Consider the following 13182-nt stretch of genomic DNA (forward strand, 5'->3'; position numbering starts at 1 on the left):
ATTTTATGAAAACCTTTAATAAAAATTATTTTTATAAAAAATCAATGCCTCACAAATGTCTTTGATAGTTTCAACTCTCTATGGGATTTGTTTTAAGACTTGCTTGTCTAGACTTACCTTCATCTCTAATTGAAGTTGTAAATTCTGTTTTGATCTTCCCCAAAAACACAAGTTGTTCAGTGTACATTCTAATCTATGTAAACTTTTTAGACTATTTAATATTTTGTGGTAGTCTTGTTTCACATCCAATTGCACCTTTTATTCTTCTCACGATCATCTTGCTCTTGCATATTGAATTAACATATTGCTGTTATATCTTGTCAAGTCTCACTTTGTCCCTCTGATCAAAGTTGATCAATGAAACCCATCCCATTTCTCCCTGCATGATTCATAAGATCATTTCCCTTTTTCATTTGTAATTTGTTAGTTACTCAATTTACATTCGTTCTTATTTGGTCTCAGCTTTCTGATTTGAGATTTATCCTACATGCACAGCATTATTCCTTCAAAGATATTCCATGCATCCTGTGGAGTTGTTGAACAACCTCTTCAAAATCCATTGGATTAAACATTGAGTAAGATGATATTTGGGTTACACCTTTTTAATTTTCTGAAGAATTCCTTAAAAGAACTTGTAGGTCTTGACGTTTTGGGCACCATGCCCTGCCCATTGAGTAGAGAAATGATTGGAACAGGTGAAAGGCAGTAGAGGATGGGATCTTGCTGTTGATTTGTCAGGCTATTGTATTTATAATAGAATCCATAGAATTCCTAGTGCACAAGGAGTTCATTCAACCCATTGAATCTGCACCAACCCTCTGAATGAGGACTCTTCTTAGGCCCGCTCCCCGTAGCCCCACCTAACCTGCACATCTTTAGACTGGAGGAAACTAGAACACCCGGAGGAAACACATGCAGAGATTGAGAGAATGTGCAAACTCTACACAGGCTGGAGTTGAACCCAAGATCCCTGGCGCTATGAGGCAGTAGTGCTAACCACCGAATAGATTGTTATATGTTAAGATTCTTGTGGCCAATCAATCAACTGTGGAATGGATGTTAAGTGTGCTTCTTGACTAAAGGTAGATAGATGTCACTTATTTTATGATTTTTAAATTTAGAGTACCCAATTCATTTTTTCCAATTAAGGGGCAATTTAGTGTGGTCAATCCACCTACCCGGCACATCTTTGGGATTGTGGGGGCGAAAACCACGCAAACACGGGAAGAATGTGCAAACTCCACACGGACAGTGATCGACCCAGAGCCGGGATTGAACCTGGGGCCTCGGCGATGTGAGGCAGCTGTGCTACTCACTGCGCCACAATGCTGCCCCAATAGATGTCACTTATGTCTTTTTTTTAAATTTAGAGTAGCCAATTATTTTGTGTTTCCAATTAAGGGGCAATTTAGCGTGGCCAATCCACCTAACCTGCACATCTTTGGGTTGGGGGGGTGGGGGGGGGGGGGGGTGAAACCCACGCAGACACTGGGAGAATGTGCAAACTCCACACGGGCAGTGACCCAGGGCAGGATTGAACCCGGGTCCTCAGCGTCATAGGCAGCAGTGCTAACCACTGTACCACCATTGTCACTTGTGTCTCGGGAGTCAGTGTGATGTTGGTAGATCTCTGTGGCCACCCTAACACTCTTTGTATGCCAGCGTGTGACAGATAAGTCTAAAGTTAGACCATTGGATGTGTTGGTTATTGAGTGCTTGATGATAGCTGAATTCTCCCATTTACTGTGCTTGATATTCCTTGAGTCTAGTGTGTAGGTTGCAATTTTTTTCGTAATGTAGATTATTCCAGTCGCATGGTATGTAGTAAATTCCTGCTTTATTAAGAGATAGTTACTTGTCTCTGCGAGTATGAAGACTCGTGTCAGACTTCTACGTCCGCTATACATTGTAGCCTGTGCAAGATGGAAGTGCTGTACAAGGGACTGACTCTTGCCTTAGTGGAGGTAGTTGCAATGGAGTATGTTATGTTAATCTTGTGTAAACGAGTTGACATTTAGACTTTTTTGTCATAGATGATTCTTGTCACTGATGGAGTAAGCTCTTCTTCTAATGAGGGTGTTGGAAAACGATTGGAGGATGCCCTCCATTTCACCAAGGCTACAACATATACTCACATCATCTAAGAAACACCACTCCACCTTTCATACCCTCAAAGACAAGAAACTCTTGCATAATAAACAAGGGGAGAGGGCACTCAGCAGAACACATACCTCCATTATGCTATGCTAATTCAACATTAGTATATTTACGCCGCTCTTCCTTGAGGCTTAGTACGAGCTTGAGGAAAAAAAACTGGCTCCTCACTGCCTGAATGATGCTCTGCGACGCCAAAGCCAAAATGATTAAGAGCTTCTATCGCACTAAGCAGGCGTCAGGCTAATCCCTACTGAAAACTTTGCTTACAAATTGGCAGCTGTGACAATCCACATTGGGAGATTGGGCAAATTGACTTTATTTTAATAGATTATTTTAAATTCCAGGATCAAGATCCACATCGTCACCAGTTCTTTCTTGAGTGGTACCCTATTTATGTACCAAGTATTGAAATCAATCATAGTTTTTGAATATAGGTGAAAATATCACCACCATCAGGAATTTACAGCATTTCTATATCAGCCACAGCCTGCACATTAGACTCAAGGCACTTCAAACTTGCTTTAACCATGGTGAATTGGACAAGCTAGCCATTTTCAAACATGTCCAACTTAAAATCCACCACATCCACTTGCCTAGCTCTAGACTTATTCCATCCATTATGCACAGGCATATGGGTTTTGTCAGGGAGGCTATGGGAATCTACCAACACCACACTGTTCCCCCAAGGTGATGGCTTCGCATCTGTGACGTCTATCTACCCTTACCCAAGAAACACATTGATTATCAGCAGTAGGAACGTTAATGTGTACCAACCTATTAGAGTATATTGCCTGAAACTTTCAGATCTACCAGTCCTTCTACGGAACTCTGCTAAGATAACAACTGTTCTTTTCCAAGCAAGTTTTACATGATGTAACTGCAAAACCATCTTCCCACTCTCACCATGAAAACATTCAAACAACTTTTAACTGGCAGAAGATATTTGTGCTCACTTTGGTGGATGACATTTTTTCATTGAAATTTGAAATTCAAACATTACAATGCAGAACAAACCCTATGATTCTGCCATATATAACACTAACAAATAGGAACAGTTGTTTTCGACACATCCTTTTACTATTAAATCTGATCGATAGGGGGGCACGTGGCACAGTGGTCAGCACTGCAGCCTACGGCGCTGAGGACCCGGGTTCGAATCCCGGCCCTGGGTCACTGTTCGTGTGGAGTTTGCACATTCTCCCTGTGTCTGCGTGGGTTTCACCCCCACAACCCAAAGATGTGTAGGTTAGGTGGATTGGCCACACTAAATTGTCCCTTAATTGGAAAAAAAAACTAAATTATTAGGTACACTAAATTTATATTTAAAAATCTGATCGGTAGATACTAACAACAGTATCTTATTTCATGAGGTGAATGTATATGAAAAATATCTGCATCGATAGCAGATATTCTCAACAATTGTGAGATTCTTTTCTGGGTTTCTCAAAAATGGTACATCAATTTGGGTAAGATTAGCTACAACTTTCAATTTTACGAAGCACACAGAATAAATTCACCACCACATCATTGCTAAACTGGAGATCTACAACAGAAGTACAGCTCATGTTTAACAATAGTGTTGAAGAACAGACACCAAATTTACCAGAGGAAATATATATTTAATAATTTAACATTAAGTATTCCCCTTCAATCAGTTTTGTGATCAGCATCTGGATTACAGTTGATGAGGCTTTGAACCCTGGATAGGATAATTTCATTGGAGCTATTGCAGTCTTCTGGATTGTATGGTGGTGATACTGTCAATACCCCAGCCACGCACAGCACTGTGTGTTGGTCTCCCTGCTCTGTAACAGGAATCCGATTTTTCTCTAACCAAGATTTAAGGCTGGACTTCCTTTGTCCAAGTTCCTCATTGCTGTAGACCTTGGCAGCTACAGGCATAAATAAGGCAGAGAGTTTCTCAGTTGTGTTGTTTTCTCCTTCACTGATTAGTTCCACTGTCTGAATTGCGTGGCCCATAATAGTCACAACAGACACCTTTCCAGTATCCACAAAGTTTACCAGAACAATGCTGAAAGAAATAAAAGATTTAAGTTGACCACATATGTTTGAATAGACAAAACACTACATCCGAACAGATGATTGCAGCCAAATGGATGCCTTCCTACATGCATTCTAATCAACAATTCTAAATGCCAGAGTCTATGATTGGCCTTTATTGCCCTGAGGCAACTGACTGGAAATAAGAATACGAGGAGCAGCAGTAGAATATATAGCCCCTCAAGTCAGCTTCACCATTCGATACTATCATGGCTGAACATTGACCTTAACTTCACTTTTCGGCCAGCTACCTTTGATTCCTCAAATATCTGTCCACCTCAGCTTTAAATATATTCTATGATAGCGCATCTACAATCCTCTGAGGTAGAGAAATCCAAAGATTCACAACCCTTCGAATGAAGTTATTTCTCCTCATCCTGAGATTGTGCTCCTATACTCTAAATGCCCTACCAAGGGAAACAACCTCCGAATGTCTACCCTCTCAAGCCCCTTCAGATTCTTTGTATGTTTCAATTAGATCATCTCTCACCTTCTAAACTCCAAGGACTGTAGGCCCAATTTACTCATCTCCCCATCTGAGGGCAACTCTATCATTAACCTTTACTGCATCACCTCCAAATGGAAGTACATTCTTTCTTAAATATAGAGTCCAAAATTGCATTTTGTACTCCAGCGTGGCCTCATCTGGGCTGGTTTAGCACAGGGCTAAATCGCTGGCTTTGAAAGCAGACCAAGGCAGGCCAGCAGCACGGTTCAATTCCCGTACCAGCCTCCCTGAACAGGCGCCGGAATGTGGCGACTAGGGGCTTTTCACAGTAACCTCATTTGAAGCCTACTTGTGACAATAAGCGATTTTCATTTCATTTCATTTCATCTCGTACCATAGCAAGGCTTTCTTATGCTTGTACTCCAATCCACTTGCAATAAAGGCCAACATGCCACTTACCTTTCTAATTGTTTGCTGGACCTGCATGCTAACTTTGTGTTCCCTGTACGAGTAACCCAAATCCCTCTGAACAGTTTTGTGCCTTTTTTTAAATATTCTGCTTTTATATTCTTATTACCAAAGTAAACTACCTCACATTTCCCCGTAACATACTCACTCCATCTATCAGCTGCTGGATACTCACTTTACTCATATCTCATTGCAGCCTCTAAGTATTCTCCTCAAAGCTTACATTGCAATCTAGCTTTGCATTATCAGCAAACTTAGATACATTACTCTCGGTCTCGCCTTCTAAAACTTTAATATAGATTCTTAATAGATGAGCACTGATCCTTGTGGCACTCCACTACTCACAGCCTGCCAACTTTTTTTAAAAAAAATTTAGAGTACCCAATTCATTTTTTCCAATTAAGGGGCAATTTAGCGTGGCCAATCCCCCTACACTGCACATCTTTGGGTTGTGGGGGCGAAACAGACGCAAACACGGGGAGAATATGCAAACACCACATGGACAGTGACCCAGAGCTGGGATCGAACCTGGGACCTCGGCACCGTAAGGCAGCAGGGCTAACCCACTGCGCCACCATGCTGCCCTCACAGCCTGTCAACTTGAAAATGCCCTGTTTATCCCGACAGGCTATTTCCTGACTATTATATAATCCTCTAACATACTAACATATTACCCCAACTCCTAGCCCTTATCTTGTGTATTTGGAAATGCAAGTACACTATATCTACTGGGTTCACCTTTATCTACCCTACTACTTACGTCCTCAAAAGCTCCACTAAATTTGTCAAACACAGTTTACTTTTCATAAAATTATGTTGATTTTCTAAGTGTATTGTTAAGACTTCCTTAAGAGATTCTAGCATTTTCCCAATGACTAATGCCAGGCTATCAGGCCTCTAGGTCCCTGCCTTCTCGTTCCCTCCTATCTTGAATGGTAGAGTTGCACCTGCTTACTTCCAATTTACTGGGAGTATTCTAGAGTATGTAATTTTGGAAAATCATAACCATTGCATTGATGATCTCTGCAACTACAACTTTTAAAACCCTATGATGTATACAGGTTGGGGACTTGTTGGATTTTAGTCCCTTAATTTCTCTTAATACTTTTTTTCTGCTGATATTTATTACACTAAGCTCCTCGCTTTTTTAGCCCCTTGTTTATCCTCTATATTTTTGGCATGCAATTTGTGACTTCTACTGTGAACTTGGAACATTTTGAATTGCTTCTTTAAATATTTCTCGCTGTTTATTTATGGTCATCTTTTTAATCTACTTACCCAATGACCTTAGCCAGCTCTCCCCTCATCCCTACATAATTGGTATTAAAAGCTATAGATTTTTATATGGAGCACATGAGTTAACAGTTCTTCACTGCTAGCTGCAAGATTGTGTTGGGAGTACAATGCACCCAACAATTATGTCACTTTACAACTTGCATCTATATAGCACCTTTAAGCAAATAAATCATCCCAAAGTGCTTCACAGAAACTTTATAAAGCAAATTCTGACCCTGAGCCATATGAGGTGATATTAGGGCAGGTGATCAAAAAGATAAGTTTTAAGGAGTCTCTTAAAGGAGGAAAGAGAGATGGGGTGGTTAGGGAGAGAATTCCAGAGCCTTCGGGCCTGGGCAGCTGAAGACAAGACCACCAATTGTGAAGTAATTAAAATCAGGACTGCTAAAGAGACCAGATATTTTGGATAGTCCTGGGGATGGTGGAGATTACAAGGATAGGGAGGGGCAAGGCCATGGATGGATTTGAAAACAGGGATAAGAATTTTTAAATTGAGGTATTGTGTGACCAGAAGTCAATGTAGGGAGCAGTGGGTGAACAACACTTAGCACAACTAAAGTCAGGGGCAAAGTTTTGGATGATTTCAAATTTGTGAGGCTGGCCAAGAATCCGTTGGAACAGTCCAGGGAGAGGTAGCAAAGGCATGTATGGGGTTGCAGTAGATGAGCTGACGCAGGGACGCAGTCTGACATTGTGGAGATGGAATAGGTAGCATTAGCGATGGCATGGATAAGTGGTTGGAAAATCATCACGGGGCTAATTATGATAACAAAATTGCACACAGTTTGGTTTAGACTCAAACAGTTGCCAGGGAGGAGGATGGAGTCATTAGCTAGGGAACAAAGTCTGGAGCAGGGAACGAAGACAATGGCTTTGCTTTTTTCAATATTTTAAATGGAAATTTCTGCTTATTCAGTACTGGATATCAGGTGAGTAATCTGATTATTTGGCAGAAGTGGAGGTGCAAGATTTTTAATTTCTACTTTTTTTTTTTAAGAATCTGTAATATCTATGGATTTTATTCTAAAACCAGTTTAAATGCAAATGATTCAGTTTTACCTTTCTGTTGGACAATTAACAGTCCAGGTAGTTGTGGAACAGGAAGTCAGTTGTTTGTGAAGAAACAAAATTGCTTTATTGTTTTTTTAAAAATGTATTTTATTACAAACATGTATCAAAGCAGATTACAACACATAAACACCCCAGGAAACACACTTCCCAGCAATCAACTATATAGTCTGTACAAATGTTTTCCCTTTTTCCACCCCCCCCCCAGCGACGAACAGCTCCTCAAATACGGTCACAAACATCCCCCACCTTTCCTCAAACTCCTCTGTAGAGTCCCTTAACTCATACTTTATCTTCTCTAACCGCAGGAAGTCATACAGGTCACCCAACCAAGCCGCTACCCCTGGTGGCGATGCCGACTGCCACTCCAGTAAAATTTGCCGCCGTGCAATCAGAGAGGCGAAGGTCACGACATTGCCCTTCCTCCTCTTCATGAGCTCCGGCTTCTCCGAAAGCCCAAATATCGCCACCAAAGGGTCCGGGTCCACCTCCTCCTCCACTATCCTGGCTAAGAGCGGGAACACTCCCGCCCAGAATCTTCCCAATTTTTCACAACCCCAAAACATGTGCACGTGATTCGCTGGCACCCGCCCACACCTCTCACACCCATCTGCTACCCCCTGAATGAACCCACTCATTCTCGCCCGAGTCATATGCACCACCTTAAACTGTATCAGGCTCATCCTTGCACAAGAGGAGGTCCCGTTTACCCTATGCATGTGCCTCACTCCATACTCCCCAATTGATCTCACCTCCTAACTCCCCTTCCCATTTCTCCTTGATCTTCACCACCCGCTCGCCTCACTGCCCCCCAGCCACTTGTATATATCCCCAATTCTTCCCTCCCCTTCCACATCCGGAAGCAGCAGTCGCTCCAGTAGGGTGTATCCCGGCAACCTAGGAAACTCACTCCAGACGTTTTGCGCAAAGTCCCTAACCAGATACCTGAACTCACTCCCCTTCGGCAGCTCTACCTTCTCCCTTAGCTCCTCCAGACTGGCGAACACTTCCTCCAAATACAGATCCCTCACCTTGGCCAGCCCCACTACCCTCCACCTCCTGTATACACTATCCACGCCCCCCCTCTCCCCCGCAAGCCCCCTGGCTCAAACCCATGATTCTCGCACAGCAGCATTAACACCGACAACTCTTCCACCCTAAAATGCCTCAACTGATTCCGTATCTTCACCGTGGACTGCACCGCGGGCTCCTACTCGGAGCCATTGGCAATGCTGCCATAGCCCTCAAACTAGACCCCTTACAAGATTCCTCCTCCATCCTAACCCACTCCACCCCTTCCCCTTCCCACCACTGCCACACCTTGTCCACATTCACCGCCCAATAATAATGAAGCAGGTTCGGCAACGCCAACCCTCCCTGCTGCCTGTAGCAGGGTCCTCCCGACTCCCAGCGCCATTCCCCCCCATACAAAGTCCGAAATGATTGTGTCCATTTTCCAAAAAAGGGCCTTTGGTATAAAGATTGGGAGAGCCTGAAAAATAATCAAGAATCTCGGCAGAAAATTCATTTTCACCACTTGGACCCACCAGCTTCGTTAAGTTCCACTTATGGAGCCCTGTCCATTCCCTCGCTACCTGAATCCCCAAATACCTAAACTTATCCCTCGCTACCGTAAATGGCAACCCCCCCTAAATTTGCCCGAAGTCCCTGCTCATTCACCGGGAAAACCTCGTTTCTCCCTACATTTAGTTTGTACCCAGAGAACCCTCCAAACCTCCCCAGCAGGCCCATAATCCTTCCCATACTCTCCAGCAGTTCCGAAACATACAGCAAGAGGTCATCGGCATAGAGCGACACCCGATGCTCCCTCTGTCCCCTCATAATCCCCCACCACTCCGCTGACCCCCTGAGAGCCATCGCCAATGGCTCTATGGCCAACGCAAACAGCAACGGTGACACCAGGCACACCTGCCCCGTATCCCTGTGTAAATCAAAGCTTTGTGAACTCATATCATTTGTCCTCACCCTCGCCCTTGGTGCCACATACAGCAACTGCACCCATGCCACAAATCACAGCCCAGCTCTTCGCAAAACATCGAACAAGTACCGCCGCTCCACCCGATTAAATGCCTTCTCCGCATCCATGGACCCCCACCACCTCTGGTACCAGAGATTCCAATGGATTCATCATCACATTCAACAGCCATCTTTTTAAAAAATAAATTTTAGAGTACCCAATTCATTTTTTCCAATTAAGGGGCAATTTAGCGTGGCCAATCCACCTACCCTACACATTTTTGGGTTGTGGGGGCGAAACCTATGCAAACATGGGGGGAATGTGCAAACTGCACACGGACAGTGACCCAGAGCCGGGATCAAACCTGAGACCTCAGCGCCATGAGGCTGCAGTGCTAACCCACTGCGCCACCGTGCTGCCCTATTCAACAGCCATCTTATATTACTCACGAGCTGCCTGCCCTACACAAAGCCTGTTTGATCTTCTGCAACCACCCCGGAACACAATCCTCCATCCTCTCCACCAACAACTTAGCCAATACTTTCACATCCGTGTTCAATAGTGATATGGGCATATACGACCCACATTCCACCGGGTCCTTCCACTTTTTTGGGATTAGCGTGATTACTGCCTGCGTCATCGTCTCCGGCAGCTCCCCCTTCTCCAGTGCTTCATTAAACGCCCCCAACAGATGTGGTGCCAGGTCCGTCACAAATTCCTTATAAAATTCCGCCGGGTACCCATCCGGCCCTGGGGCCTTCCCTGACTTCATACCCCTGACACTATCCAGCGCCTCCCTCAGCCCCAGGGGCTCCTCCAACACATGCCTCTTTGCTTCCTCCATCTGGAGAAATTCCAGCTCGTCCAGAAACCGCCCCATGTCCCCGTCCTCTCCCCCCAGCTCTGCCTCGTACAGTCCCTGGTAGTACTCCCTAAACGCCTCATTTATCTTCCCTGGCTCCGACACCACATCCCCAGCCCCAGTCCAGATCTTCAATATTTCCCTGGATGCAGCCTGCCTCCGCACACTCGTATTGCACCCTTCTTGCCCTCCGCAGTTGCCCTACCGCTCTCCTCATTGTCAAACTGCCCCCGCATCTTTTTCCTCCTCGCCAGTCCCTCCGCAGTGGGCACCCTTGAATACTCCCTGTCCACTTCCACTATCTCGTTCACTAGACGGTCATGTTCTTCCCTCCTTTCCATATCCGCACAAGCCTTAAAACAAAATAATTTCCCCCCCACTGCCTTCAGTGCTTCCCAAAAAATGGCTGCCGACACCTCCCCATTCCAATTCAACTCCACATACTCCTTAATCGCCACCCACACCTCATCACAAAAACCTCCATCCGCCAACAACCCCGAATCAAACCTCCACCCCGGCCTCTGCTCTCGTCCCGATCCAAACTGAATCTCCAGCCAGTGGGGCGCATGGTCTGAGATAACTATCCCCGCATACTCTGCCTCCTCCACCCCAATCAAAATCTTCCGACTCATTACAAAGTAATCAATCCTCAAAAATACCTTAAGAACGTGTGAAAAGGAATACCCCCCCCCCCCCCACCCCGAGTTCCAAAACCGCCATGGATCCACCATACCCGCCCTCTCCATAAACCCCCCCCAGCTCCCTTGCCATTTGTGCCCTACTCAGCGACCTGGGGTTCGACCTATCCACCCTCGGCTCTAGGACACAATTAAAATCTCCTCCCATGATCAACTGGTGTGTGGCCAAATCCGGGATCACTGCCAGCAACCCCCTCATAAAACCCACATTATCCCAATTTGGGGCATACACATTTACCAACACTACCGGTGCCCTTCTAATACCCCACTCACAATCACATATCTCTCAACTGGAACCCTCACCTCCTTCGCACTCACAAATCCCATTTTCTTGCTCATTAAAATCGCCACTCCCCTCGATTTTGAATCAAACCCCGAGTGGGAAACCGGCCATAAAACAGTAGGGGGAGATGGGAACATCCATCCCTACATAAACCTTTCACCCCTATCGCCCCTTACAATCCCAACAGTAAACAGCAAACCCAAAAAAGGACCCCCTCCAAACCGGAGTGGATGAAATTCTCCCAATCTCTACCCCACTTCGAACATGTTCCCAACCATTACGAAGTGGCAGCACCCAAGTTTCAAAGTATAGTCCACTCAGTTCTCCCCCTGTTTATGCTCCTTAATAAGTCTTCGGCCGCTTCTGGGGTCTCAAAATAATATTCCTGGCATCCAAACGTCACCCATAATTTCGCCAGGTAAAGCACCCCAAACCTGATCTGCCACCGGTACAGCACCGCCTTGGCCTTGTTGAACCCGGCCCACCGCTTTGCCAATTCGGCTCCGATGTCCTGATAAATTCGGACCTTGTTCCCTTCCCACCAGCAGGTTTGCTTCTCCCTGGCCCAATGCAAAATCTTCTCTTTCTCCACAAATTTGTGGAGTCTCACGATCACTGTGGCGGCTCCCCAGCTCTCGGCTGCTGCCTCAGGGGCCTATGCGCCAGGTGCGTCAGGTCCACTTCATTGGCCTTATCTAGCACCCCTGCCGCCACCAGCCCCACCAGCATCTTCGAGACGTACCTCGTGGCACTCGCACCTTCCACTCCTTCAGGCAGACCCACTATTTTCTGGTTTTGCCTTCTCAAGGCGTTCTCCTCCTCCTCCACCTTTGCCCTCAACATTTTACACAGGTCTCCTAGGAGCCCCACCTCCGCCTCCAGAGCCACCACGTGATCGCTGTAGTCTGGGATCACTTCTTCGATCTCCTGAATCTGTGACCCCTGCAAACACTTTTCCACCCGTTCCAACAAACTCTTCAGGGGTGCCACAGCTCCTTCGATAGCCTTCAAGCGATTCCCTCACATTTTCTTCCTCTGCTGGCGGAATTCCTCCTTAATAAAAGCCATCAAGTGCTCAATCTGGGGCCTTCCACCTTGCACAGGCCCTTCCCCCTCAGCCATCCTTACACAGGCTGCTCCAGGTTTCCTCCACCTCTTTGGCCAGGTCTCTCACCGTCTTCTGCCAAGTTTGGTAACCAGCGGACAAAACACCGCCGGGGGAAACTACTCCTCCAACCTTCATCTACGCCTTTTTGGGTTTTTTAAAATTTAGAGTGCCCAATTCATTTTTTTCCAATTAAGGCGCAATTTAGCGTGGCCAATCCACCTACCCTGGCGAAACCCATGCAAACACGGGGAGAAAGTGCAAACTCCACACGGACAGTGACCCAAAGCCGGGATCGAACCTGGGACCTTGGCGCCGTGAGGCAGCAGTGTTTCACCTACGCCTTTTCATCAAAATTCCATCCAGTATCAGGTAGAAAGAGCTCTTTCCTGTGCCTTTAAGCAGGAACTGCCCTATGTGCGACCACTCACACCATGGCTGCCACTCGAAGTCGGCTTTATTGTTTTATGACTGAGCTCCTTTGAGTCTTCAGCTGAAGTTGTCTTTTTTTTTTCATCAGCTTGAAGGAATAGCTAAAAGAAGCCTGAACCAAAGATAGCAATATGTTTAAACAAACAATGCATTGCTTTAATTGATCTGATTCAGAGAGGAAATCTTTATTCTCTTAAATTATGGTAGGCAGTGGTCTTAACTGTTGATTTTAATAGCTTTAGTGTGGGGTTCGGGTTAAGCTATGTTGACAAGAGAATGTGCATTTATTTATGGCTTTTCTGTATTTGGAAGCAAATGTGCATTTG

General features: G+C 45.3%; 1 protein-coding gene across 3 annotated transcripts in view; it reads right to left on the reverse strand.

The window, feature by feature from the left end:
- Positions 1–3755: 3755 nt before the first annotated feature.
- The window catches only part of gemin6 (gem (nuclear organelle) associated protein 6), a 76409-nt gene continuing 66982 nt past the window's right edge, over positions 3756–13182 (reverse strand). For all 3 annotated transcript variants that reach the window (XM_072504459.1, XM_072504442.1, XM_072504450.1), the window contains one exon: positions 3756–4189. In XM_072504459.1, the coding sequence (XP_072360560.1) occupies positions 3805–4189 (385 nt within the window). In that variant the 3' untranslated portion in view covers positions 3756–3804. The remainder of the gene's footprint in view (positions 4190–13182) is intronic.

This window comes from Scyliorhinus torazame, chromosome 1, assembly GCF_047496885.1.
Source record: "Scyliorhinus torazame isolate Kashiwa2021f chromosome 1, sScyTor2.1, whole genome shotgun sequence".
Classification (NCBI taxonomy): Eukaryota; Metazoa; Chordata; class Chondrichthyes; order Carcharhiniformes; family Scyliorhinidae; genus Scyliorhinus; species Scyliorhinus torazame.